General features: G+C 40.2%; 1 protein-coding gene across 1 annotated transcript in view; it reads right to left on the reverse strand.

The window, feature by feature from the left end:
• Nucleotides 1-25,869, reverse strand: part of LOC113030006 (ryanodine receptor 1-like) — a 55,318-nt gene that overhangs the window by 23,886 nt on the left and 5,563 nt on the right. Inside the window, exons 9-81 of the mRNA XM_026180999.2 lie at nucleotides 25,726-25,822; nucleotides 24,439-24,513; nucleotides 24,180-24,336; nucleotides 23,911-24,075; nucleotides 23,706-23,827; nucleotides 23,401-23,587; nucleotides 23,145-23,280; nucleotides 22,924-23,019; nucleotides 22,590-22,708; nucleotides 22,327-22,460; nucleotides 21,989-22,230; nucleotides 21,119-21,311; nucleotides 20,785-21,001; nucleotides 20,608-20,712; nucleotides 20,406-20,509; nucleotides 20,239-20,322; nucleotides 19,975-20,134; nucleotides 19,392-19,539; nucleotides 19,060-19,265; nucleotides 18,806-18,980; nucleotides 18,514-18,722; nucleotides 18,065-18,423; nucleotides 17,834-17,963; nucleotides 17,479-17,639; nucleotides 17,202-17,364; nucleotides 16,919-17,005; nucleotides 16,579-16,805; nucleotides 16,056-16,494; nucleotides 15,360-15,929; nucleotides 15,067-15,267; nucleotides 14,715-14,826; nucleotides 14,488-14,631; nucleotides 13,945-14,218; nucleotides 13,724-13,838; nucleotides 13,470-13,602; nucleotides 13,277-13,371; nucleotides 13,068-13,203; nucleotides 12,766-12,952; nucleotides 12,570-12,681; nucleotides 12,369-12,489; nucleotides 12,006-12,175; nucleotides 11,687-11,907; nucleotides 11,514-11,604; nucleotides 11,283-11,423; nucleotides 10,983-11,146; nucleotides 10,815-10,893; nucleotides 10,557-10,646; nucleotides 10,332-10,472; nucleotides 10,157-10,234; nucleotides 10,008-10,083; nucleotides 9,797-9,920; nucleotides 9,145-9,260; nucleotides 8,986-9,053; nucleotides 8,773-8,894; nucleotides 8,580-8,629; nucleotides 8,332-8,392; nucleotides 8,115-8,241; nucleotides 7,919-8,030; nucleotides 7,538-7,619; nucleotides 7,322-7,452; nucleotides 6,908-7,228; nucleotides 6,579-6,819; nucleotides 6,367-6,454; nucleotides 6,186-6,278; nucleotides 5,738-5,752; nucleotides 2,384-2,554; nucleotides 2,217-2,276; nucleotides 1,973-2,107; nucleotides 958-1,070; nucleotides 646-742; nucleotides 457-566; nucleotides 293-344; nucleotides 95-187 (exon numbers count right to left, since the gene is read on the reverse strand). Coding sequence (XP_026036784.1) covers nucleotides 95-187; nucleotides 293-344; nucleotides 457-566; nucleotides 646-742; nucleotides 958-1,070; nucleotides 1,973-2,107; nucleotides 2,217-2,276; nucleotides 2,384-2,554; nucleotides 5,738-5,752; nucleotides 6,186-6,278; nucleotides 6,367-6,454; nucleotides 6,579-6,819; nucleotides 6,908-7,228; nucleotides 7,322-7,452; nucleotides 7,538-7,619; nucleotides 7,919-8,030; nucleotides 8,115-8,241; nucleotides 8,332-8,392; nucleotides 8,580-8,629; nucleotides 8,773-8,894; nucleotides 8,986-9,053; nucleotides 9,145-9,260; nucleotides 9,797-9,920; nucleotides 10,008-10,083; nucleotides 10,157-10,234; nucleotides 10,332-10,472; nucleotides 10,557-10,646; nucleotides 10,815-10,893; nucleotides 10,983-11,146; nucleotides 11,283-11,423; nucleotides 11,514-11,604; nucleotides 11,687-11,907; nucleotides 12,006-12,175; nucleotides 12,369-12,489; nucleotides 12,570-12,681; nucleotides 12,766-12,952; nucleotides 13,068-13,203; nucleotides 13,277-13,371; nucleotides 13,470-13,602; nucleotides 13,724-13,838; nucleotides 13,945-14,218; nucleotides 14,488-14,631; nucleotides 14,715-14,826; nucleotides 15,067-15,267; nucleotides 15,360-15,929; nucleotides 16,056-16,494; nucleotides 16,579-16,805; nucleotides 16,919-17,005; nucleotides 17,202-17,364; nucleotides 17,479-17,639; nucleotides 17,834-17,963; nucleotides 18,065-18,423; nucleotides 18,514-18,722; nucleotides 18,806-18,980; nucleotides 19,060-19,265; nucleotides 19,392-19,539; nucleotides 19,975-20,134; nucleotides 20,239-20,322; nucleotides 20,406-20,509; nucleotides 20,608-20,712; nucleotides 20,785-21,001; nucleotides 21,119-21,311; nucleotides 21,989-22,230; nucleotides 22,327-22,460; nucleotides 22,590-22,708; nucleotides 22,924-23,019; nucleotides 23,145-23,280; nucleotides 23,401-23,587; nucleotides 23,706-23,827; nucleotides 23,911-24,075; nucleotides 24,180-24,336; nucleotides 24,439-24,513; nucleotides 25,726-25,822 — 10,730 coding nt within the window. The remainder of the gene's footprint in view (nucleotides 1-94; nucleotides 188-292; nucleotides 345-456; nucleotides 567-645; nucleotides 743-957; nucleotides 1,071-1,972; nucleotides 2,108-2,216; nucleotides 2,277-2,383; nucleotides 2,555-5,737; nucleotides 5,753-6,185; nucleotides 6,279-6,366; nucleotides 6,455-6,578; nucleotides 6,820-6,907; nucleotides 7,229-7,321; nucleotides 7,453-7,537; nucleotides 7,620-7,918; nucleotides 8,031-8,114; nucleotides 8,242-8,331; nucleotides 8,393-8,579; nucleotides 8,630-8,772; nucleotides 8,895-8,985; nucleotides 9,054-9,144; nucleotides 9,261-9,796; nucleotides 9,921-10,007; nucleotides 10,084-10,156; nucleotides 10,235-10,331; nucleotides 10,473-10,556; nucleotides 10,647-10,814; nucleotides 10,894-10,982; nucleotides 11,147-11,282; nucleotides 11,424-11,513; nucleotides 11,605-11,686; nucleotides 11,908-12,005; nucleotides 12,176-12,368; nucleotides 12,490-12,569; nucleotides 12,682-12,765; nucleotides 12,953-13,067; nucleotides 13,204-13,276; nucleotides 13,372-13,469; nucleotides 13,603-13,723; nucleotides 13,839-13,944; nucleotides 14,219-14,487; nucleotides 14,632-14,714; nucleotides 14,827-15,066; nucleotides 15,268-15,359; nucleotides 15,930-16,055; nucleotides 16,495-16,578; nucleotides 16,806-16,918; nucleotides 17,006-17,201; nucleotides 17,365-17,478; nucleotides 17,640-17,833; nucleotides 17,964-18,064; nucleotides 18,424-18,513; nucleotides 18,723-18,805; nucleotides 18,981-19,059; nucleotides 19,266-19,391; nucleotides 19,540-19,974; nucleotides 20,135-20,238; nucleotides 20,323-20,405; nucleotides 20,510-20,607; nucleotides 20,713-20,784; nucleotides 21,002-21,118; nucleotides 21,312-21,988; nucleotides 22,231-22,326; nucleotides 22,461-22,589; nucleotides 22,709-22,923; nucleotides 23,020-23,144; nucleotides 23,281-23,400; nucleotides 23,588-23,705; nucleotides 23,828-23,910; nucleotides 24,076-24,179; nucleotides 24,337-24,438; nucleotides 24,514-25,725; nucleotides 25,823-25,869) is intronic.

A 25,869-nucleotide genomic window follows, 5' to 3' on the forward strand; every position in this document is an offset into this window, starting at 1 on the left:
TTGTGAATAAATGCTCCAATGATGAGGTCACTCAATGCGTCGAGAGCTACCGCTCCAATGTGTTCCTGGTCCCCAGCCCCTGGCTGCCCATTACCAGTTCTGACTGTCGCACCTCAAAGGACATCTCATCCTCAGCATTTTCTCCCATTTCCTCTCCACCTTCTTCTTCCTCACCAATATGACAACTCTAAATACACAAAGAGGGGAGAATAAACATGGGTGTTTCAGAGTACACAATGCTGTAGTTCTTTGCAAACTTCAGCGCACTTCAACACCTTCTGCGATGACTTACCTTTGCCATAATATCAGCATATGCCATATAAAGATGATCAGTATCCAGTTTACTGAAATGACAGAAGTGCAGATCACAAATTAGAAATAACATGCTGATTTTTTTTTCCCACAGGTGCACCACGTCTCTGCATTTCACTGCTGTTGTATCAGTGAGGATCTAACCTCTTCTCTGTAAGAGCAGTACGACTAAAATGGAGAATTAGCTGATGAAGGGGATCTGGCTTTGTTTCCTTCTCCTCTTCCTCATCTCCCTCCTCTTGCTCCATTGCTTTCTGGGATGTTCAATAAAACAAAAGTGTGAGTAACGCTAAAAGGAAAACATCTGTAGATGAAACTACATATGGCACTCACAGATAAGTCGTCTATCATTCTGTCTTCAAATGAGAAGCCTTCAGGATGAAGCCAGTTGCGCCTGTATCCCTCAAGGAACATGTTTGAAGCTCTGTGCCTGAAAAGCCAAAACCAAAACAAAATAGACTAGATACAGTATAGTGCCTTGTGGTTGCATGCCTTCTCCAATCACTCAGATTTAGACCTGGGTCTTTTCAGATTCACAAACATAGAGACGACTTGGATGGACTTAAAATGGATATTTATTGTATTTATACTTAGCTTTTTTTTTTTTTTTTTACATACATGGCTCCATAGCAGTTGCTTTTTTACCTTGGAATGTTATATAGTGGTGTCATCCTAAAGCAAGCGACCACAGCTCTGCGTCGTTGCTTGGACAACAGTTTGTGCCACACCATCTTCTTGGATTTAAACGGATGCTCCGTCTATCAGAAAAGACATGCACTTGTAAAGTGATCAAAAAATTTCTAATGGTACCTGACACTTCCAATTGATTTATATTAACAATATACTTTTTACTTTTTTCCATAACATAGAACTTTCTAAGGTATCTAACCTTATTCTGAGTCTGACAGAATCTTCTAACTTCTGACCAATGCTGCAGGGCAGGAATATACAACGCATTTCACATTGTGGACCGCATGCATCCCACTTTGATTTTAATTGGGCCAGATTGGTGATAATCCCTTTTCTCTCAGAACTTTAACTGCATATTTAATCTCTGCAATATTGCAACAGAAGAAAATGAAAGAAATCTGTTAGCCCAACTCGTTGAGCTTAAGTTGTAAGTAAGTAAAAGTCTGACACCTCTGGCCTAGACTGACCTGTAATTATAAAAGGTTTTTTTTTAAAGTTACAGAAAATGTCCCATTTTATTTATTTAACTTACTGTGGATGTAGTTAAAAACTGTAATTCCTATAGCAGATAATGGAAAAACTGGAACTTTTCTGTCATTTAATTGTTCATCTATTACTTCCTTATATTGGTGTAGTTTGTAGTCTTTGCCAGACTGGTTATGTCTGACACCCCCGCTACAGGAGGAGTAGCAATTCTTTTAACTTATGAAAGAATGGATGGAAACCCGCAATGCCGTGCCATAAGCTTACCAGTATTTCACCCACATAAGCTAAAAACTACTGAGACTAGTAACACCTGAAATTGTTTCAAGTCTTATCCTTTCTTTTCTGTTAGGATATGCTGCCTCTGTTATCCCTGTATTCATATCTATGTAGTACATGCTGTGTAGGCATCTTTGTTGTGTGTATTTTTGAATATCTATATTTGAGACATAGTGCACCTGCTGCACTATAAATTACCAACACTCACCACTTCAAGGTGGTAGAGGACCGCAGAAACCTCCTGCACTCTCTTAACAACTTTCGGTGGGGCATCTGCATCTTCAGCCTTCCCTGCCATCTCCTTGTACAGCGCCATCTGCCAGCGCATGGATGGGTTGTCCACCTTTTCACAACATATGGATACAGAGTTTTCTGAAATATCTTGAGACTGATTATCTGTAGTTACAAATCTCATCCCTGCAGCTATTTTACTACCGGTTCTTTAAGTATACCTTGCCCTGTAGATGCAGGTTATTCTGCAGGAACTCTCTTACTTCTTCATCTGTGTCTCTCTGTAAAGTAAAACATTTTAGCGATTGTTTTCCTCCGTGTATATCATAATACAAATCATACTTCAGATGTTTACTAGAACAAAGTTCAAAATCAGAAAAAAAACTACCAAAGAGTATCGGATCTTGGCCAAGTTGATAAGCTCCTGATCAGCAGGAGAGCACATGTTTAGGCCTATGGGGAGCATCTTTTTCAAGGCAGCCACAATAAGTGAGGTCTGGACTGAGTAACGATCTCCCCGTTTCTTCTTCTTGGTACGCTCAGTATCTGAGCCTCCACCCTGTGAAAAGGACGATAAGGCAGAGAGCATAAACAATATCTAATAACGTGCCAGCAGTACAACAGCTCAGACAAGGACTGATAAGTTTGAATATTTATGTCCTGTTAGAATTGACACTAACTTAACAAACTGATTTAAAATACTGTCTTGAAAAATTACAAAATATTCTGAATATAAGCCTGAATAAAAATATATAAAATGATTGTGATGATACAGCCAATATTCTTTACAACTCGTGATGTGACTGTATTAATGCTAAATACTGAAAGTCATTCAACATTAGCACCAGCTGAGCAATACACAGTGCTGGAAATGTTTTTATTATGCACTGTAGGTCTCTCCAAGTACAAACACACTACTACATCTACTAATAATATAACTTAGAAACATGTTAGAGTCAACAATCGGCACTAAAAAGACAAGTGCCCATATTTAAAGGTCAGAATCCGGTTGTTCCCCAACTATAGTTGTTTTTTTTCTCTGAGCCCAGACTGGTAAGTAGAGGAGAGAGTGAAAATGTATAAGAAAGTGGGAGTATTGCTGCTTTTTGAAGGGGAGGCTGAAAGGAAATGGGTCTTAGAATAAAGTCAGTCAGTCATATTGCACTAACAACGTGCAAGAGAAAATATTTCATTCAAGTCACAATCCATTCAAAGTTCCATGAAAAGGACAGCTAAACAAAACAAACTCACTTTATACTGTAATTGTAAATGAGATTTTCTAGGAACTGTAGCCCTTGGTGAAAGCTCAAGATATTAGATGATGTTAAAGAACAAGATCCTCAGAGTTAGACTTATTAGTAGCATGCTGTTAAAATCACACATCTACAATTAAACAAACTAAAGGAAATGTCTCTTCCCTGTATTTGAGCTCATGCCCTGCTTCTGTGAGAGTTCAGTCCTTCTGTTAGCTGCTCTTTCTAGAGTCCTCCAAAATGTGCAAATGGATGCTATTGCATGAAGTATATAAATACCTTTCATAATATTAATGTTTAGTCTATTACATATTTGCTCTAAGAATTCTACTTTACAGGGTATTTCTTTTTGAACCACAAAACTGAACTGTGTAGATGATTCATATTGATCCTACCCATATTATAGAATCTGTTTCTAGGAAGACCGGTATCATTGTGCTGGTGATTATTTATGTAAACCCTTATCCTGCCTTGTGAAAATAAACGATTGATTCAAAAGACTTGAGCCGTCCTTCATTTCTTTCTATTTTACTTTCAAGATGACAGACTTTCTTGTAATTGGTCTGGAATAATAATTCTCTAATAATCATCTGAGGGTCGTCCACTTTTTTTATTTATTTTTTTTTGGGGGGGGGGGGGGGGGGGGGCAGTGGGTGCTTTTTCACTTATTTTCAGAAAAACTGGTAGGCCTAAAAAAAGCTATCTACTGTATAATAACACTGTGTAAATGTCATGTCCTTAAGAAATAGGAAAACATTCAGCGAAGAGCTGACACAGGACCTGAGAGATGCATTTTATCCTTCAGTTAATCAATCTATTGTATGTAGATGCATATGGAGGTCAGGAGAGAGGCACAACAGAGCCCAGATCTCAACATTATTGAAGCAATGTGGGATCATCTTGACAGAGAATGGAACAAAAAGGCAGCCAACATCCAAACAAGAGCTTTGAATGTCCTTCAAGAAGCCTGGAGAACTATTCCTGAAGACTAATTAAAGAAATGACAAAAAGTTTGCCTAAGAGAGTTCAGGCTGTGTTGAAGAATAAAGGTGGTCATGTCAAATATGGATTTTCAAGCTTGTTAGAATTGAGAGAATAGAACTTTTTTGCTCTATAAACTGTATTTCCATGTTTACACATACATTAATCACCTATTTTCCTAGCAAAATACATAGAACTGAGGGGTGGCTCGGGACTTTTGCACAGTACTGTACATAAAAGCTTAAATCTTTTTATTAAAGGGGTTTTGCTGAGGCATCACGGTTAGACATTAAAGTGATCCCAGATGACCAATTTTTTTCATTTTTAATGAAATAAAAAAAAACTCTAAGTGTAAGGTGTATGTTTGTTATGGTGAAGTAGTTTAGAGGATGCAAAGCATTTTGGGGAATATTTTAGGAAATAAGTGTGAATTAATATGTTGGTTAGGTTCATGGTACTTTGAGCACTTTTAAAAAGAGAACCTAACAAATGTTTCAGTAAATCTGCTTCAGTAAACTTTTAGCGTCAAGCTGTGTGTTAGTGTGGGTACTAGGGAGCATAAAAGAAACTAAAACAATGATGTACCATGGCATTTTAAGGGAGGAGATAAGAAAGAGCACAGAGAAGACTAACACCATCCCCTAGTGGACAAAATGCTACATTACAAATACCTACAGCTAAACCATCTTCCATGAAGAGAAACAAAAGGCATACTAGAGGACTCCAACTCAGCTATGATCAAAAAAGAGCAAACTCAGTGACAGCATGATGGCACTGTGCTCCCACTTCCACTTTGATATTTGTGTAAAGCCCAGTGCCATGAGCTGAACTGTACAGCTGAGTACTTTCATCAAACGCCTCCAGACTCCCCCCCACACACACTGGCAGGACTGGGGAAAGCCCGCAGGTGGGGCCTGCCCATTAGTCCAGTGATCCTTTATGAGAACTATATGAGTATCTTTTCCCAGCTTCCCTTATGAACAATTCTGCACTAAAGTCTATGAAGAGATACAATATAAATGAATGATTTTGTGTAAGATATTGTACATTGTACTGACATTGTGTCAGTGTAGACTTAAATCTCAATATAATAAAGTTAATGCCAGTGTAAGTGTATCCAAACCAATCGATAATGAAATATATGGCTAAGACCTTGACTTTTAATTAATATAAATGACCAGATGTGTGTAGTAATAAATTCACACCAGAGTTTTGCTTCATTGCTAAGAGGCTGCAAATCAAGACTTTGGAGAAACAACTACACATAGAGGCCCTTAGAGGTCAGTGGCAGTGAATTAATTCCACATCTCGCTGATTAAAATCTGCAGGATTTTTTTTGTGTGTTTCTGTGTACACAAGTTACGTGTGTTCACATGTGTTTGTGGATATGTAGTGAGTGTACTTTTGTGGATCAGATGTGCCAGTGTGCTGGGGAGGTTGATGAAAAGCTCCCCCAAAGTGAGGTGCCATGCGGTCAGCACAGCGGTCGTGCAAGAACAAAGTCTAACCTCTGTGTCCCCGCCCTGGAAACCCAGCCGCAACACGAAAGAAGAAAACAATGGACAGCCAAAGAGAGAATATCATTAACACAACTGCGAGCCTTCGCAAAGATCTGAATTAAAAATCAAATCTCAAAGAGGTTACAGCAGCTTTCACTATGTTTAAATAAGACCAAAATGGTGCGTAAGTGTGTTTTTGTATTAGACTGCTTCCCCGGCTTTCAAATAATTTTTTTTCCCTAAAGCTATTACCATTATGCTAAGAATAACAAAATGCTAATTAAATGACCAATTATAAGTGGCTGAAACTGGTTGGTAATGTCATGAAATCTTCAAATTATACCATAAAATATGGCCACGAGGGAAGGAAGACATACAGTTGTTAAACAATATGTCCTAAAGTTGCCTGATTTGACATGTGGTCTACACTAGCATGTGCTGCCTTTCACTAACTCACCTTGCTCATTTTACTCTTGCTGTCAGCGGTGAGGAATGACATGTTATTGATCTCATTCATCACCACAAAGTTTTGTTCCTCTCGCTTGAAGTTCTGCAGGAGAGAAACAGAAGCATAATTATTGGATGGATTAAGTTTTTATAAACACTTGCAAACAAAAAGGCCAAGTGAACATACTCACATGAGATTTGGACCAGAAAATAAAGACCTCTCCAACCATTCGGAAGAGCTCTTCTGCATCTGGGTCAGGACATGTCAGCCACCTCGCTCTGTAGCAGAGTAAATTATTATAAGGCTAAAATCTCTTTATCACAAGTTTATAAAGATTTATATATTGCAATTTTGTCAATATGAGGCAGGATTCATAGCTTGGTGACTCTAACATTATTCTACCTGTTATTGTCCACATAGCGAATAAGTAGAGGGTAAAGGGCATACAAGTCTCTACAGAGGACAGCAAACTCATCACGTATAGTGCCATCTTCCTCATCTCCCTCTGATTTTCCCTCCATCCTTAAATGGTCCTCCTCAGCCACTACCTTTGATGTGCGTTTCTTTAGTTTCTCCATTGTTGGGATGAAGTGAGACTTGAGCATTTCTGGCTTTGCTCTGCTAACAATGGGCTGTGAAAACACTAGTGGAGAAAAGAACTCGTTTTAACAGCCTTGCAAAGGAAACCAAAAAAACACTGGCATGTGAGCAGAGTTTAAAACAGCTCCCACCAGCCAATCTCTTCATCCAGGAGGCTTCATCTATTCCCAGGTTGTTCACTACAATTTTCATGATGCTTCCTAGCAGCTGATTAAGTTGTTCTGACGTGACCTCGGTGCACAGTCGGCCCTCCATCTCAGGAAAATTTTCAGGTCCTCTCTCCCACCAGCGAATGAGGTAGTTACAAAGCATGGGTAAAGTAATTTCAATCACATGAGGCATCTCAGTGTAACGAGCCCCCGACTCTGCCAAGTCCCCAATCTCCTTCAGCAGAGTATCCAGCTCTGGGATGTCTGGACATAATTCCTGGACCTCATTGGGAAGGCCCAAGACTTTAATCCAGAAGAGAAATATTGAAAGATAATTCAAAAACAAGACTTTGCTAGAATTTAAAAAAAAAAGTGTGACAACAGTATTGCACTCACTGGCTCTCTCTCTGGGAGTCTTTGTGGTGTACACAGAGAAAGCATTGAATTCATTTAGATGGGGTTCTAAGTAGGCCACCGGCATAGCTGCTGCAAGGTGTGCCAAACACTCTCCAAGAGCTGGCCTCTGCCTGTAAAGGTAAAAGGACGAGTGCAGCAAATGCTCCAAAATGATCAGTAGTAAATTACTTTACATCTTAAAAAATATGGAGTCACCTCTCAACATGTAGATTTTTCACTGTCCCCAGGGAGTAGATGCTGCACATGATCCGATAGCATGACATCTGCAGATCATCCACTGTATGCAAAAACACAGAGAGACAGAGAGTGTCAGAATTATTAATGAATAACAACGAGGATACAAAACACATGTCGAGACTAAATGTTCTCCCTTGGCCTGCGTGAGTTTTGTCTTAACTTCCTATCACTATCCAATAAAGACTTTAAAGTGGCTGTAGGTGAGTAGTTGTCTGTCTTTCTTTAGTAGTCCTGTGATAGACTGGCAACCTGTTCAGTATCACTTGAATTGGTCACTGGAATTGGATAAGTGGTTAAAAGAACAGATGGACGGAATATAAAGCATGAATAAGCACTCACAGATGACATCATCTCCAAATTGATGCTGAGCAATGTGATCAAACAGGGAGGTAAGTACTGGGAGCAGTGCAATGGTGGTGTAGTTGATGTTCTGAGAGACGCCTTTCACTTGCTGGAAAAAAGAGAAGCAGCACACGATTATGGACTTGGATATATGAGTTCTAATTTGTGAATGCCCATATTAAACATCATGTACCTGATTGCCTTTTGAAACTTTGCCCAATTTGAGATTTTCAACCATCTTCTCAATATCATCAGCAGCACTCTCAAAGAACGATCGTAGCCCTGCTTTAACAATCTCAGGTCCTGACTTCATTACCGTCCTAATGAGGCAAACACAAAAGGTAAAAGGAAAAACATGAAAAATAACTATAATACAGTTTTATAGTGTTATTAAGAAAAAACAAACAAACCTTGCATCCAGTGATCGAGCCAGAATGTGAAGACAGTTAACAATTGCTGGGGCATCCGTTCCTGCAAATATAGAAATAAATCCACGTCATCAGCTACTGTATATCCATAAAAACATGGAGCAATGGGATTTAGGCTAACCTGGGTGACAGAATGGTGCATTGCAGCTCACAAAATACAGAAACACACATAAAAAGAAAAGAGAGAGAAAAGATTCAGAAAGAGTGGTGCTGCAAGTTTGCCATCTTACCAAAGAGAGAAACTCTGTGCCTCACCAAAGCAGACATTTTACAGAAGATACTACAAAGTGAAAGAAAGGAAAAGGAAGAAGAAGAAAACTCAAGAAGAAATCAAAAGCCCATAAAAGGAGAAACATAATATTTGAAAAAAAGATATACAAATATATATATTTCTGTGTCATATCTATAAAACAGAGACATCACCTTGCAATCATCTCCTTCTCCTTATTGGAAGAATGCCCGCCACTACCCAGGACTTTTGCAGGTGTAGACAGAAAGTAGAGGCAGTGATTTTTGAAATACTGGTTTATTAGAGGCATCAAGATCTGAGAGAGAGAATTCAGAGGGTTTTCCACATTTAGTACAGAAATAACAAGTACAAGTATTTTACATTTTACATTCACACAATAGTCTCACCTTGGCAAAGAATTTGATTTCCTGCTCATGGGGAGACTTTTCCACTCGTCCGCTGCTAACCACAGCCTCTGTAAAACAGATTGCAATATACAATAGCACGGACACAGTGGCAAAAATTGAATGTACACCACACTATTTTTCATCTTTGCCCCACAATACCAAGATGTGCGATGAACTCCTGTGCGATTTCCATCCATTTCAGCAGTTTCTGAAGGAAACCATACGCAAACCTCTTTTCAATGGATGATATGTCCGACTCCATGTCTTTAAGGCCTCTAAAGTCGGGGAGAGTTTATATCTCAAAAATTGATATATGATAACAATAAAAGACTTCCTGTTCAAAATTTGTGCCATAATAAAACACTATTTAAGGAGGCCGCAATAATGCCATGTCCATACTGGTTTCTTATAGTGAAAGAATTAATGCTCATAATGCTCATGCTCTTGGTCGTACATCATAATACAGTCAGGCTGTTATGCATCAGTTTATTTCAGTCAAGATGAAGCCTGTAATTAATGTTTGTTTTATGTTGAAAAGACAGAAGATCGAAGTCAGTGGTTAAACTTTTTCTGGTATGCCAAAGGATGTTCACGTGTCCTATCGATTATTTTTATCAATCTACACCAGAAAAACCACAAAGTTGAATTTTAGCAACAGCAATAGCAAACTCTTTGCTATTGCATGTAATACCATACAAATCAATGCATTTTTAGGAACTACTGATTCAAAAAGTTTTGAGTAGCTTGAATAAATTTTCTTTATTTTGAACCAAGGTTCAATGTTGTCCATTCTCAACTATTTTATTATTACCTTGTGACAGCGTATCCATTAAGCTGCAAGAACTTCAGCAGCTCGTATGCCTTCTCTCTGTCTCGTGCCTTTTCTTTAGCTGTCAGGGTATCGTAGGGCACGAGCAGAGGATGTGTTCCACCTCCTGCACAAACAAAAGCACATCCAGAACTATTTGGAAAAGACAAATCTTTCTTTCTCTATATTCCATGCTCAAAAGAAATAAAATCACCTTTTGCTTGCAGCTCCAACTTTTTCTTTCTTCCCCAGGTGTTATGGTAATTTTCTGCCAGTTGTTCTGCCATTGACTATAAGCAGATATAAATATTAGTAAGATGCTAAGCTTGCAAAATAGAAGGATGCAACATTTTAACCCCATACCTGCAGATCTCTCGAAAGAGCCATATGGGAGATATCAATGGGCTGTGGACTATAGCCATGGCTTGGATCATAAGTTGCCTAGAACAGAAAGATTGTTATGCACTCTACTGTACAACAAGCAACATTATTATTAAGTATTAATGCAGTCAGTCAAGGGCTTTAAACAACTGTATACCTGTGCAGTCTGTGAGATTTTTCGTGATGTTGCCTTCTTCTTCTCTGACTCTTCCTCCTCTCTAGCTTTCTCAATGTTCCATTCCCATGCAATCATGGCTTTGATTGACTCTTTAATTGGCCATCGGTAGATCTCTTTGTCCTTTGAGAAAAGTCGGTGTGAGCAGAAACAAATACACACACTACATCAAGATTCAAGATGATCACTGCATGTCTGTGAACGTACCTTCTCTGAGAATGTCTTGTACGGTCTAAGCATGGGGTGGGTTTTTGCATTTTCATCCAGTGCCTCACCGTATGACCAGTTATTCTGAATCTGAAACATACATGGCCATATACAGCATGAATTACAGCTGTCAGTCATGCTTACTAGGATCCCTTTGTATTTCTTTAGAGTTATATATACTGGTGAATGTATAGCTGCATCAAATTAACCTAATGTGTTGGTCCAGATTTAGCTAAAGACTTATAAACAAAACTTTACCTTTTCAAAGGCCCATTTGTCATGAGTGTATTCAGCATATCTGTTAATAAAGGGATCCAATCTCTCAGGGATGATAGTGCTATGGTTGGAAGAAGCATCAGAGTAAAATTAGCTTTAACTACGAAACAGAGAGATGATTAATTTCTAGCAAAGTAAAAAGCTCCTCACTTTGTTGTATCCACAGGTTTAGGATCAAAGTTTCCCTCTGCATCTACTGATGCCTTTTTCTCTGTCTTGGAGGAGTAGCTGGCATCTACATAGTCAGGAGGAATGGCTCCAGCAATGGCGCAGATGCATGGCATTGAAATTTTGAAAATTTCAGCATCAAATTTCTGGAATCACAATAAAAAATATTACAATATCCATCCATCCATCCATCCAGGATTTAGGGCAGCTGGAGCCCATCCCAGCTGTCATTTAATAAGCCAACTAATAAACTGAAAAAGCAAAATAATTTGCAGGAGTTACCTTGTGAGCTAGTGATTCAAAGATCCCCCAAAACAGTTTGCGTGTAAGATGCAGCTCCTCTTCTGATGCAACTCCAAAATTAGCCCAACCATTAGGGAGGCAATAATATTTCCAACAACGCTCATAGTGATTGGTTAAAAGCTGCAGAACGCAACATAACAAAAGTGAAACAGCTAAACTAAAAGAAAAATATTCTGTTAATAGTGAAAACATTTTACAGGGTCCTCATACCTTTAGAGGCATTTTGGCATACTCATTGAGAATGGGCACATCAAATACCAGCCGCCTTAGCAGATGCTGAAGCATAGATGGACGTAGATGCCTGAAGAAAAAATACATTAACACCTAATCCAAACCTGGCAGTATTAAATGACATGTAAGGCATCCTATCATGTTAAACTCACTTGCACAGAGCCATGAGGCACTCTTCAATAATATCTCTTTGGGCTTTTGTGAAGGCTCGTCCACGAGACAGCCTGTAGATTGTGTGCAACATGGAGTCAATCATTATGGCTCGATGATCACTGCCAGCAAAGAGCGGGGCACACTTGGTGATGAGTGGCAACACAGCTGAGCAGAGGTAGCGGTTCAAAGCCAAAGCCATCTCAGTGGTGCTAAAAGCAACCTGTTGACAAGAAATCTTAGCAGTTATCTTAGTCTGTATAAGCTTTCCATTGTTCCCAGAGAAACAAACAAAAACAGTGTGAACTGTTTGAGCCTTACCGTATCCAGGGAGGAAGCAGCTCTCATGTCAGGCAAAAAGCCCACCTCCAGCACATGGAGAAGGAAATCTTGGTTGTCAATACCATAAACTCTGTCCAAGAACAGCACCATGGGAGCCTTGTGATCTGGCACAAAGCTAGCAGACATCTTTGGTTCAATAACGCTGTTGTCTAAGCACAACATGAAGAAAACATTTGGGGAAAGTAATTAAAATGACTGAAAACCAAGAGAGAAAGGACCTATTAGCACGCTGCTGTGTACAATGTAGGACAACCAGTAAACCATTATTGGTTTTACTGGAGCCATTATTTGGATAATTTGTTGACTGACTGAATACATAACTAATTTATTATGAATTTTCACCTTTTCCAAAAGCTGGAATCTGAAGAGGAAGACTGATGACTCCCACCAGATCTTCTATAGGAACCAGAGACCTCAGAATGGCCCTGATCCTGAGAGCCTCACCTTTACCAGCCTGGATCAACTGTAGAGACAAACACACTATAAACGTTTTTTTTCTCTATAAAACTAAAACATTTGGATAAGTTTAGCATGGCAGCTTACATGCATCTCTGGAGCACATCTTCCCAGCAGGTCAATAAGAGCAGAGTAAAAAGACATAATGGCATTTCCCAGGTGAACCCTGTTCTCCTCGTGCTGTTCCTCTCCTCCAAACCTGTCGGTAAAAAACATGTCTCTATCTTTCTGCAACACTAGAGCAGATAATAAAGTCCTTCCAATGAAGCCAAAAAGCTCTTACATGGGAAAGCGTCTATCTTTCTTAACACTAGGGCCATCCCTTGCAGGGTCCTCTGATATTTTGATTGCCTCCTCAATTGCAGCCAGGAGTCCATTACCACCCTCTCCTCTCAAGGCTGGACCAAAGCACTCAGGCCTACGGATGAGGAGGCGCACCACTACATTTGCATTCTCCTCTACACTTTCTCCTACAAGAAATAGAGACCATAGTTCTTATAGGTTATTGATAAGATCGAGAATTAGAAATAATGAGGAAATTAAAATGAAATGTTACAATGAAATGTTGAAAAAAAAAAATCTGACCATTGACAAAAACAGCAAAACGAAGAAAGTCAAGATATTTCTCTCCACCACAAGGATTCCAGCCGATGTCAGGATATCCTTTAGCCAGTAGCATTGGACAGCTCTGAAGTCCACATCCGGCTAAATACTTCACTACCTGGAAAGATTATGAGTGTATTCAAGTCAGGTTAAAAAGCTATAGAATTTTGAACAGATAAACTTTGTTTTACCATTTCAAGATCCTGCTCTTGAAGAGCCAATGCCAGCTCGTTATTGTCAATACAAGACGCTGCAGCCACATCCAAGGGGGTGGAGCCACGCATTCCTAAAGTATACAACAAACGCAGTGGCCAGGTTTATCACAGTCCATGTATGAGAAAGAAATCATCGAGACTAACACTGGATTTCAACAAAGACAATCACCAAGGCCAATGCCACTGTTCTGGAGAAGGTAGCTGAGATGGTCAAACATGGAACGCTGATTTTGACGACTGATGCGACAGAAGTAGCAGAGGAAACGGCAGCAGTTTGTCACCACCCGAGGAAATCTGATCTCCTGTAGGAATAAAGCAACAGAAGAAGTAACTTAAATAAAGCAGTAGATTTTATTTATTTTATACATTTGTCTTTCCACAAGAAGATGTTTACAATGATGATGAATGAATTAAAAAACATACTTTTGAATCCCCACCGCCGAGTACATTGACCATGACCTCCATGACAGTTTCATGCATGCCCAGAGCTCGCATCAAGTTGGGGTGCTGATAGAAAACTTTGTTACTCATGATGTTCCTAAGAAAGACCAATTAAATTTAGCTTGTATCACACGAACTTATCAATCATTTATTTTAATGCAAGATACTGAGAAATGAGAATGAAAATTTAAATGTCATCAAACCCAATGCTTTGAATTATAAGTCTCTCCTCTTCTGGACCCATCTGGACAATAAGCAGTGAGCGGATCTGGCCCAAGCACTCCAAGAGGTCCATGGTGTCCTGAATGGAAACTGCATTGATGGTGTAGGCCTTAGGAAGGGCACGCATGAGCTCACCGAGTCCATCATACTGCCTGTGAAGGAGGCTGAACATCATACGCACGAGCTCAGGGTTCTGGATAAAAGACTCCTGCGCCCAGTGGATCATAGTATGTGAAATCAACTCCTGCAATGTGCCTGGTGCAAAAAGACAGAAGGTTAAGTAAGAATAAGAATGGTCTTGTATTAAAGTGGCCCTAGTTAGATTTAATTTTGGAAGACAATACTATATATACAATAAAACTCCTGGGAAAAACTGCTTTAATAAAATACATTACTGACAAATGACAGACCACAAATCCACAAATTGGTTATCCTTATGTGCAATAATCATCGTTTTTGCATTTAAACATGTTGAACTTGGTAATAAATACTAAATTGCTTGTTAAAAGCAAAAAAAGGCTTACTTGGTTTTTTGTCTTCTTGTGGCTCAGACTCCACCTCCTCCTTCTTCTCACGAAACTTTTTCACCCTTTCCAGCAATCGAAGGAGCCGTCCACGGACAGAATTATCCACTTCTTCCTCTTGTTCCTCCTCTTCAATGTGAACACCTGAGATCAATGTTTTAAGTAAGTCAATGTAACGGTAGGGACAATTTTTCAATGCACACTTGATGCAGGAAGTGAAAACTGACCACAGTGTGTCAGCAAAGCATTGTGAAAGGCGACCAGAGATTCGCGGACTTCATCAGGAATTGGGGACTCTTCATCCTCAACAGAGTTCTTGAAGTTCATGAGCATGTTGACCTACAGTGAGGTTAGAAACAGGCAAGTATGATAATTTTTTTTACTTTAAGGGATGTTTCATGGTAGTACATGAGTAGCTAAGTCCATTTTATATCAGGCAAAATTATTTTTCCACTTTTCTGTTGAAATAAAACACAGACAAAGAAAAATGTGTAGAAATGTAGCCAGTTTTTAAAAAATATTTTTAGAATTTATTTATACAGTTTAACAGTTAACAAATGTACTCTGTTTTCTTCGTACTTGCTCCTGTGGTGGGGAACGAAATTCACGGGTCTTGCGAGCAGTCTCGGCAGCACTCATGGTGAAGGCCTGCATGAGTTCATTATAGCGCTGCCTCTGGTTGGACTGTATCTGGTTGACAAACTGGTCGGAAAATGCAATGATGGCCTCCACTCTATGACGTAGCTCACAGTCACAGAAATACTGCAGCAGAGTGCACATCTAAAGGACAAAAGCAAAGTGAATCAGCATTAATAAAGTTAGATATCAAGCATTCGGAAAGAGAGTTCCTCTGAATACACAAACTGTCATACCTGTAGTTTCACAGACTCTGGTAGCTTCATCTGGAAAAGTCCTTGCTCTAGATGTTCTTCTTTTCCCTCCCCGCCCGTCTCTAAAGCTTTCACTTCTTTCTCTGTTTCCTCAGCTCCTTTCTCACCATTTACCGGGTCTGTCTCAACCACTGTTTCCTCATGTTGCACAATAGATTCACCCTCCTCTATTGCTTCTTCTTCCTCCAGTTCTTCCTCCTCTTCTTCATAACCCAACCCATCATCCTCAAATTCCTCTTCTTCTTCCCCCAGGGCTTCCTGCTCCCCTTCTTTAATCGCTGCTACTTTGGGAAGGTCCTTCTCTTCTTGCACCTTGGCATCCCCCTCACCAGGCTCCTCCGCTTGCTTGCCTCTAAAGACTGTGGGCTCAATCATCTTTAGGATGTGTGTGACATCTTCATCATCAAACACACCCATTATGAGAAGGGTACTGATGAGCTTTAGGATTGGAACGAAATGAAACTCAACACTGCCTCCCACAGGATCTCTCATGGCTTGACCCCCATCCTGCACTGCCTCAGTCAGCATGTTCAGAGCTTTGGTCTTTAGCACCTAAAAATACAATATGTTGATTAAATGTAAGGTATAATGTATATAATATACAGTACAAAGCATGTAAAAATGTGATTATTAGTAAATTCAGAGTTGCCATTAAGTGCAAAGACACCTCAGTCTTACCAGTAAAGGAATGACTGGACTAAGTGTGTAAATATCTTGATCTGTTCCCACAAACCCAACAGAAGAGAAATGAAGTTTTGGACGCAGACATGTAGTTAGGCCGACGCCAGGTAAAGCATGAGACTTGTCGGAGTACAGAGTGATACTACGTGTTTCTTCTGTCATTGGAACTATGAATTCCTTGTTGGTCCCCAGACGATTCCTTTTAGCTGACTCCAGGTGCATGCTGATGAGCAGGTCATAAAAGCCACTCCTCATTGGTCCAGGTAGGTAGGTGTTCTCTATGGCGTAAAAGAGCTGCGATTCATCCACGTGGCTGCACAAAGCATGTGCCACACGGTTGTTTCCCAGTGCACAAACTGAGCTGTATAGCTTCAGAGTATGGTAGTGGAACTTCAGCAAATCCATCCGTTCAGACAGCTCCAAGATGTCAATACACCTATTTAAAGTAAAGAGATTTGCTGAAAAAAACACATCTTAGCATCTTCTAAGAATAAGAGATGAATACAGCAGAGATGCTGACCTGTTTTCCTCGGGGATGTGAAGGGCCATCATAGTGAGTGGCTCCGTACACTCCACCATCCAGCCTAGTCTCTCACTAACACGTCCCATCTCTGGAGCTAGGAAGTTGTTGGGCATTCGGCTCCAGATAACTGGAGTTAACATCTGGACATCCAGTCTAGGAGGACACTGCGGGACTGGATTTTTGCGTTCACTCCGAAACATCGCGGCTGAGATCGGCATGATGTTCTAGCAAGACAAATGAGGCATTAAGAAAGGCTGTTATACAACACAGCCAATAACTGGAAACTGTATTTCCTATTTTGAAGGTTGATTAAATGCAGCAGTTCTTTGCGACTGACCTTGAGCTTGCCTAAATCAAACTGAACCATATTCTGACTGGAAGGCAGAACAAAGACAGCCGGAAACAATTTTGTGGTTGGCTCCACCTGAAGGAAGATAATTTAATACGAATACAGAATTTAACCAGGAATAGAATAGAATAGCTCATTACTGTCATTGCCCATGTACAATGAAATTGTGGGTGCTCCATGCCAATATGAATAGTAAGACAGCAGGAATAAACAACAATATACAGTATACAAGCAAGAGGAAGGCATAATATCAGACTGAAAATGATCTAACCTGATAAAATGTGTTGATCTCTTTTCCATTTCCAGTGAAAGTCATTAGTCCAGTGTCCAAATCAATGAGACAGCCAATCACAAAATCCTCCTGACTGACTCGGGTCTGCTGGGAGCTACTGAACTCCCCTCCCCATACAATATAGCAATTGCTGCGTTTGATACTGTAAAAACAAAGAAGAACCAAGAAACCAGTTGTGTATGTTTATCATATTCAATTGGAAACACAGGCTTTTTTGGGGGGGGTGGGGGGGGGGGTCTTTCCATAAGTAACATACCTGTCATGAATGTTGCCTTTGTCATCACCTACAGTGACAGTTACATTTCTGACTTTGCTGATATCGAAATGAGGGTCGTACTGGTGATAGTCAGGTGTTATCCAGCCAACCCACACGCCACTTAGCTCCTGTCCAGCAAACACTCGTACTGAGTAATAGTACTGTTGAGCGAAGGAGAAAAAGAAGCACACAAAAATTATTTAATGTGAAAATCACTGATCATCACTGTTAAAAAAGGCAGTTTTCTTATATAGTTTGTTAATGATTACAAACTGGCAGTAGCACCATAAATGGCAAGTTTAGGCATGAACTTTATACGTTTATGAATATAATAACTACATAAGTTCAGACATACTGTAGTGGTATTGAGGATGATGTCCATGTCATCCCTGTCATCTGGTACTACATCTTCCACTAAGCGGGGCATGGTGGGTACAACAGGGGTTGGAGTTATTAACGCTGCCTTTTTAGCCTTGAAAAGGAAACTGCAAAGAACAACAGTAATTACGCTACCGCTCACAAACACCGTATCCCATCGATAGATTTGACACATCCACTTCTAAAGTGGTGCTATGTGATTCCATACCCTTTCTTTTTGCTTTTCTCAGTGGAGGCATCTTTCTCGTTTTCTCCATTTTTGATAGCAGGCATCTCTTTAGGAACTGAGGTTTCCTTCTTCTCTTCCTCCTGCTCCTTGCGAGTAGCAGACTTTTTGAGTATTTCAAAATCAGAGCCTGGGTCCACCTCCAACACTTCATCCTCAGGGATGGTCAAAGTGCGAGTAAGAAGAGTGGTCCCTGCTGGGATTTTAAAAGTCTCATGAAACTCAACTGGCATGCTGAGTCTGAAGAAGAGCAGATCTGTGTTGGCATTCTGAGATCCAAATGTTTTGTGGGTCGCTTTAATACAAGGGGGGGTATCAACTGTCCCGTCAACACGTGACACCTAGTGCACAGACAAACAGGTCTTGATCGTGATCTTGAATTTACGTATTCAGCGTGGAAATAAACCATTGTAACAGGTGATGTACAGTACCTCAATGTGAGGATGATCAGCTGGGACAGGAATAAACTGGGGAAGGCTCTTGCTGAACCACATGGTAATGTCTCTTTTCATGTTGATAGCAAATGGTTCAAACCCTTCCTGTAGGCCACAGATGGTAAAGTATCGAAGACTGCTGACATTCTGACCCAGGTTGATCCTGCTAACCTGAGACAGGCCCAGACTGCACACAGGTATGAAGCCTGGAGGTGTTGGAAACATGCATGAACACACACATGAAACATGGAATACACGTGCAAAGGTACTCACTTTTTATTGTACCTACCTTCTCCTATCTCGATATCCTTAAAAGCCATCTCTGAGCCCGAATCACTGATCAGCATTTCTCCATTGAGTGTGAACATGATGTTCATCTCAGTGAGGTCAATCATACAACCCACCACATCACCAGATTGCCACTGACGGCCAAATGGCTCATTTCCTATGTGCCAGCGTTGGGCCTAAAAACATTATAACTTTGTAGTTTAATACCAGACAGATGTAGGCACCCATCATAGTGTAGAAACTATGGTCTCCCACCTTAAAGCCATTGAAGACATACGCCAACTCATCTGCACCAAGTTCAGTGTCTGCACGAACATTGGGCCTGGACCAGCCCACTCTCATCTCTCCAACTGTCACAGCTTCAAACTCAAAGTACCACTTCCCCTGTGTAACAGCGTAAGATTTCTCTGCTCTGAACACTCTGATTTTATCTCCACGGGAGCTGCCTGGTCCATGTCCACCTATAAAAGCACAAACCCACTAATGAACACTTCAACAATTAAAAACCTTGTGCATTTCTTTAATAAAGGATCTTCCAAGATGACGTTAAAAACATGATTTACTGCTTTTAAATGGTGGAAACTTACTGCTCTCCTGATCAGGTGGTTCTATGTTGTAACCGTAACCAATCAGAGTGCGAACAGCAGCACAAACCGTGTCTCTGTTGGTCTTTTTTGTCTTTTCATCCAGGAGGTTATAAGGAACCAGACGAGGATTGCGCTTGTTCATAATGTCCTTTACAAAAAAATAATACCAAACATTAAAATATAATTACACACATTTCAATTATTTTTATTATTATTACTAGTAAATCCCTGTGTTACACGTGGGAGAAGGGGGGCATTCTAGCATGCATATGCTATGACTATTATAGTACGATGATATGGAACATTATATTGTGACACATCTGGCATTTTATTTGGAGTCAGTTAGGAGAATTGTTGCTTACTTACTTAACTTATCTCTCAAGTGCACAAATCTAAATGATTTTGGAATTTCTATAAAATATTTGAAAATAGATGCCACAGACATGTTGGCATCAGGATTGATTTATTCGTCTGGGAGGAGATTGCGAACACACACACATCAGGAGACATATGCTACAACCATACTAGTATGATGATAATGATGATTATCATTTTTGTGACTCCATAGAAAGAATGGTGGTACCTGGACAATACTGTATGTCCATCCCTGGCGGACTCGGTCTCTTGCCCAAACATTGTGTCCATTTTCTGCCAGTCTCTCCACTAGAGTGTTTTGATTTGGAGTCAGCTTGACATGGTTAAGGTCCAAAGGGGCCGGCTTGTATCCGTTACTCTGCATGTACCTAATTAACAATGCTATGTGATCAAAATGGGTCCTGGAGAGCCTTTACAGATTGTTATAAAAATAACTTCACAAGTTAAGGTTATTAATGTTTTTGTAGCTCACGTTTTAGGGAGTTTGGTCCTTTTGAGATTCTCTTCTGCTTTCTCATCTCCCATTCCTACATGACAGCCTAGTGCCAACAGAGTCCTGTGAAATGAATCACACAAAATATTAGAAACACAAACAGATGAAAGCCCAGTGCTGTTAATTAAGTGAAGAATTCACCGTACTTCAGTGTCTCTCCAGACATTGCTAAATTATAGTTCTTCTCGGGTTCAGGCAGACTCTGGAAATCTACCAGGCAGGGGTGCAGCTTCTTGTTATCGTCACGAAACTTTTAACAACAAAAAGTGCAAAGATTTTTAAAACAAAACAGCTGATGTATACAACAATATGTTCTTTGGGAACCATAACCAGGACCGAATCACTCACTGGTCCATATGTCCACCCTTGTTCAATGCGGGTAACAGCCCATAACTCGTGGCTATTTTCTGCGAGCTTCTCTCGAATGCGCTCCAAATGAGGTGGAAGCACAATCTGAAATGATACTCAAATAAATCAGCACAGCATGAAGAAAAGAAAATGAAAGCAGTAAAAACTGGATTTTACCTGTATAGTGTCTACTGGGCAAGGTGTGAAGGCTGTATGTGAAAGGGACTGAGTTGGACCCAGCAGATTCCGGACGCCATCAAAATCCTGCTTATACTCTTTGATGGGCTCGATCCGCAAACGGTCCCTGGGTAGCACTGCTTCATAGCATGGAGCGTAGCCTGGAGGTGGGAGAAACTTGAAATGCCCATGACGACCTCCAAGAAGAAATCGCAGTCTTTTGGGGAAAAAAAATGACATTAGTTGGTTTACAAAACAATTATTTAAATACCTATAATGCAATTATTAATAAATAAAATCACAATATCTACTCGATAAATGCACAATATCCTACCTTATGCCTGCAGAGAAGCTCACAACTGGAAAGAACAGTCCATCTAGGTTGAAGTTCTCAAACATTCCCTGAACAGGATGGCCATTTATACGAAAGGAAATGCTGGGCACGCTCAGATCCAAACAGCAGCTGACCACATCCTCTGCTGCCAGGAGGTGCTGATTTGTTGTGGCGACATGACGTGGAACACGTCCTGCAGACACATAAAGTGAGTAAAATTATATTTTACAGTTTACTATTTCCGAAATTCATACAGAAGACGAATAAGCAAAAGTCTGCACTAGAGTTGGTGCTGAAGATGCAAAAAACTTCTGAAAGTGTGTGTATGGGGATGTTTTTCACATAAGGGATTAAGCTGCTTCCCTTCATTAGACTCTTGATAGGAGTGCCACCAGAGAGACAACTGAATGGTGTTCTTCCACTCCTATAAGGAGCTGCACATGACTGCACAAATGAAAGCCTTGTGGAGACTCCTCTTGGATTTTAAGAGAAAACCAAAATGGAAGATTATTTGGAAACTTTCTGTTAATATCCAAGAACAATCTACCAAAACGTTTATGAAAAAGATTAGAAATAAGGCAAGGTTTTTGAAACATCAATTTTAACCCTCTCAGGCTCAAATTAAACTTTTTGTTGCTAATGCACAACCAAGTCCTGCAGCGGTACTTCTGAGTAAAACAAACTCATAAAATATGTATGTGGGGTAATCAGGTTGTTAGTTTTTATCTGTTGCAAATCGGCAACGCCTGCCTCGAGAGGGTTAAGTAAACAAGGATCGGGCAACTGGAAGTCAAAATACAACATGAACAAAGGCTGGAAGGGAAATGAACAATCCTGTGTACATTTACCATAAACCATAGTAGATTTTACCTGACCAGAGGTGAAGCCCGTCAAAACCATAAGAGTAGAGATCATCTCCAACCCCGTTACCCCCCCAGCCTTCTCCTCCGCCAGGATAAGGACTGTAACCCTCTGTCAGAGCCCAACCTACACGGAGATGATATGGCTGAGCTGTAAGAAACGGCTCTACGTGGTCCACCATCACCTCAAAATACCACTTCTTATACTGAGTGGATCCTTCGCAAGTTCCAAGGAAAACATTGGGTCTCATGCTGAGGTAAGATTACAATAAAGGAGGAGTCAGAGGAGTTGTTTAGATACTTTGGTGAAATCAACAAAGATGAAACATTCACTATAATCTGACCCACCTGGTTACATAGTTGATGATGTTAGTTTGAAGTAGAAGGTCACGTCCTGGTAACAGATTCTCTGTGATGAGATTCTGATTTGACCTTACAGCGACCCCATTACACACACAGAGGGAACAAAGCACATCCAAGACCTGTCAGGAAAAGGTTTATAGAATCTAAGACTCACTGCATTTTATACAGTAAGTATGTTGAGAGCAATAAGTTCACATGCTCCAGGTTTTTGCAGTATGCTCAGAAAACATCGTTGCAGCGTTTCTGACCTTGTGATTGCGTCCATGCTTATCCAGCAGAGAGATGATTGATTTGATGTGATTCTCTTGAATAATATTCAAAACCTCTGGACTCTCAATCAGGACGCAATATAAAACCTCCAGGATTCCTATTCTCGTAAAAAAATATGACAATATATGAATACACTGTAAAGTTTTGGGCTTTATATTAAATTGCAGAAGACCAACATAGTAAATGCATATGTTCTCAGAAAAAAAAAATGCAAATGAATACAGCACAATAAGTTCAGTTTTATCAACCCTCTGTCGTTATAAAACAAAACCAGTTTCCATCAGCTAATAAACAGATTCATGTCCTAGATACCTGAAGATGCTTCCAAACGATCCAGTTTACTGACCAGCCAGTCAAGGTTGTCGCAGAAGAGGGCGCAGTTGGCACGGTTACCTCTGATCAAAGAAGCTGATCAAAGAAAAGATTAGAAATGCAACAGACTCACAAACAAGAAAAGTGTCCAAATGTGGTAACACTAATGATTATTAGTCTAAAACAGTGAACGAGTGAAATAAACCATCATCTGCACATACCTAGCAATTCATACAGTAAGTTCACAATCTCTTTCCATGACTCAGCAGCTTCTTCCCCAGCATACTCTGAGAAATGGGCTGCTGTGTTGTACACATTGAGGCGATCAACGCAGTCCAGAACAAGCGTAATCATTCCCTGTTACAGCAATAAAAACTGAAATAAAAGCACTGACCAAAAATTTAATCTATCAAATAAAATGTTAATCCAGAATTCAGCTGTTCTCATGAAAAGTGAGTTCTCATTATCCAAACTAACCTCTTCCTGAAAAAGATTCTGTCTGTTTTTTAAGGAGCGGAGCTTGAACTGCTTGTCCTCGTGCTCCAGTTCCTCTTCAGGGGGTCGGAAGTAGAAAATGAGATCCTGCAACGAGAGCACCACTGTGTCCATAGGCAGAGACGGGGCATTGGCAGATTTATTTTTTCCACTTAGAGCATCAAGTCCTCTGGGAACATAAAGAGAATACAGAAGACATGAGAATACCACAACAAATATGACATATATTTAAAAAAAAACAAGAAAATGACTAATATAAAAGATTGAAATAACATGTAAAATGCTACTTGATGAACTGGTTGAAGAGGCCTGTTGTGCTGTAAATCATCCTGGCAGCTTGAGACTCTTCAGTCTGAGATCGAGCAACCGTGAGGGCATCATCCATGTGACCTTCTTTGTGGAGTATGGCCTACGAATCAAACATGGGTGTTCTTCAAACATAAGTATATACTCAACACTCATAAATAGAAGAGTAAATGCTTTCTGCTTTACCTTTCTCTTCAGAGGACCTAGACGTGCAGATTTGGCATCAACAGCAGCATATGTAAGCCACAGGCCAGATGAAACATGCTGTACAAAGCACATGGACTCTCCATACTTGATCTCAGGTATGCCCATGCCCTCCACATCTCGTTTCTGGGTCACTTCAATTTTTTCCTGTAATTTAAATAAAAAGTGTTCCCTTCAAAACTGTTATGAATATCTACACTTGTGCTAAGAGACAGACACTGCCTTTTATAGATTTCACTTTGTACAATAACCTTTGAAATCCTGAAGCAGAAGGCTGACATCTTGGAATTTGCTTTCTCTGGGTCCACCAAGAGAAGTCCTTTCTCCTCATCCAGACAAAGGTATCGGCCTGTTGTTATGTGACGTATCCGGAAAGACTGGCCCCACTTAATGTGGCCTCCACTCCAACTACCAACGGGCACACACAAATGAGCCTCAGCCACAACATGAAGTCGCTCTAGTCATTCCATCAACATGAAGTAATTCCTGCGAGGGAATCATCATACGTACGCAATACGTAGTGGCTCAAGTCTCCATAAGGATCGAGCATGACTGCATACTGGCCCTCCTTCATAGTGAGCAACTCTGGAAACATGGCAGTCAATGATGTGCAATGTGCATCAGAAAATTTCAAGCTTGAAAATTCCAAAATATTAGGATTTTTCTTATATGCAGCAATCATTTTAGTTCATGTGCACAGTATGACAGTTTAAGAGCTTCCAATGCGGTCTTGACTTCATAGTGCAATTTTAAAGTGTAATATTTTTCATGTAAATGCTTTACTATTGCCAACACATAAAAACTACACTTAAAGGGAAATGTTAAAACTGACTGAAGTTCCCACAATCCAAGTTTCCTCTGACTGACTGTGGACTGATTTATATTAAAGGTGCTCAAATTTGCCTATACAATGGATGCCACATTTATTCCTACTCATCAATACCTTGCCCCAGTACCCTAAAAGCAGCTCCCTAACAACAAAAGCTTTTTCCAGCACACGATAGACTGTAAAGGGGCATCCACGCAGGAAGCAACTAGCAGTGACAGTGCAACCAAAGACCACTGAAAGTCAGCGACGGGAGATAGGCAGTCTGTATTTACATTTTTGGTCAACTTTGAGACCAGGAATTTAAGAGGCTACCAATAAGAACACATGATACCATTGATTGGCATTTGGCTGGGTAGTAAATAGTTTAGAGGATTACCTAGGCAACCAGAACCTGGATTGACCATCTGTCAAAGACGAAGCAATGGATGACAAGCAAAACTTCACATATGTACGGAGCCCCGCAGGGGGCGAAACTTTTGCGAGATTTCGTAAAACAAACTCGGGATCTCGCAAAAACTAACTCAGGATCTCGCAAAAGTTGAATTCCAACAATGGCGGCAGCTACTTAGTTGTAATATTACTCTTTTTGGGTCACAAAATACACTTTTAAGATATTTTGAGGCGTGAATGTAGTTGTGTAAACGTCAGATATCTGCTCGGTTTACAAGACATCACATATTTGCAAAAGTGCTCCGATGTTTTCGGAGATGTATGAAACTTTTGCGAGATCTCGCAAAAGTTTTGAGACAATGCTAGCTAACATTAGCCATAAGAAAGACCCACGTTGGTGCTTTCAATACAGTCTTATAACACCACACGCTACTAAAAAACAGCAAGCCCTAAAAACATTTTAAAAAGTCTGTGACAGAAATACAGACTTGTAAAGCTAAAACAATTAAAACCTACGAGTTTAGTATTTATGTAGTCAATATCGGATTGCATGTACTGCCATGAAAGACACTGGTCACCTGTGCCGGTCATCCCCTTGATCAGCTGCTGGGATTGCCAAACACTCGTCCATGTGACCGTGGAACAGCCGGAGCACATACCCTCCAGTCAGAAAACCTAGAGACAAAGAGCTAGGTTAGGATTAGGTTTATTGTTTTGTTTTG

The sequence above is a fragment of the Astatotilapia calliptera genome, chromosome 10 (genome assembly GCF_964374335.1).
Source record: "Astatotilapia calliptera chromosome 10, fAstCal68.1, whole genome shotgun sequence".
In the NCBI taxonomy this organism is placed as follows: domain Eukaryota; kingdom Metazoa; phylum Chordata; class Actinopteri; order Cichliformes; family Cichlidae; genus Astatotilapia; species Astatotilapia calliptera.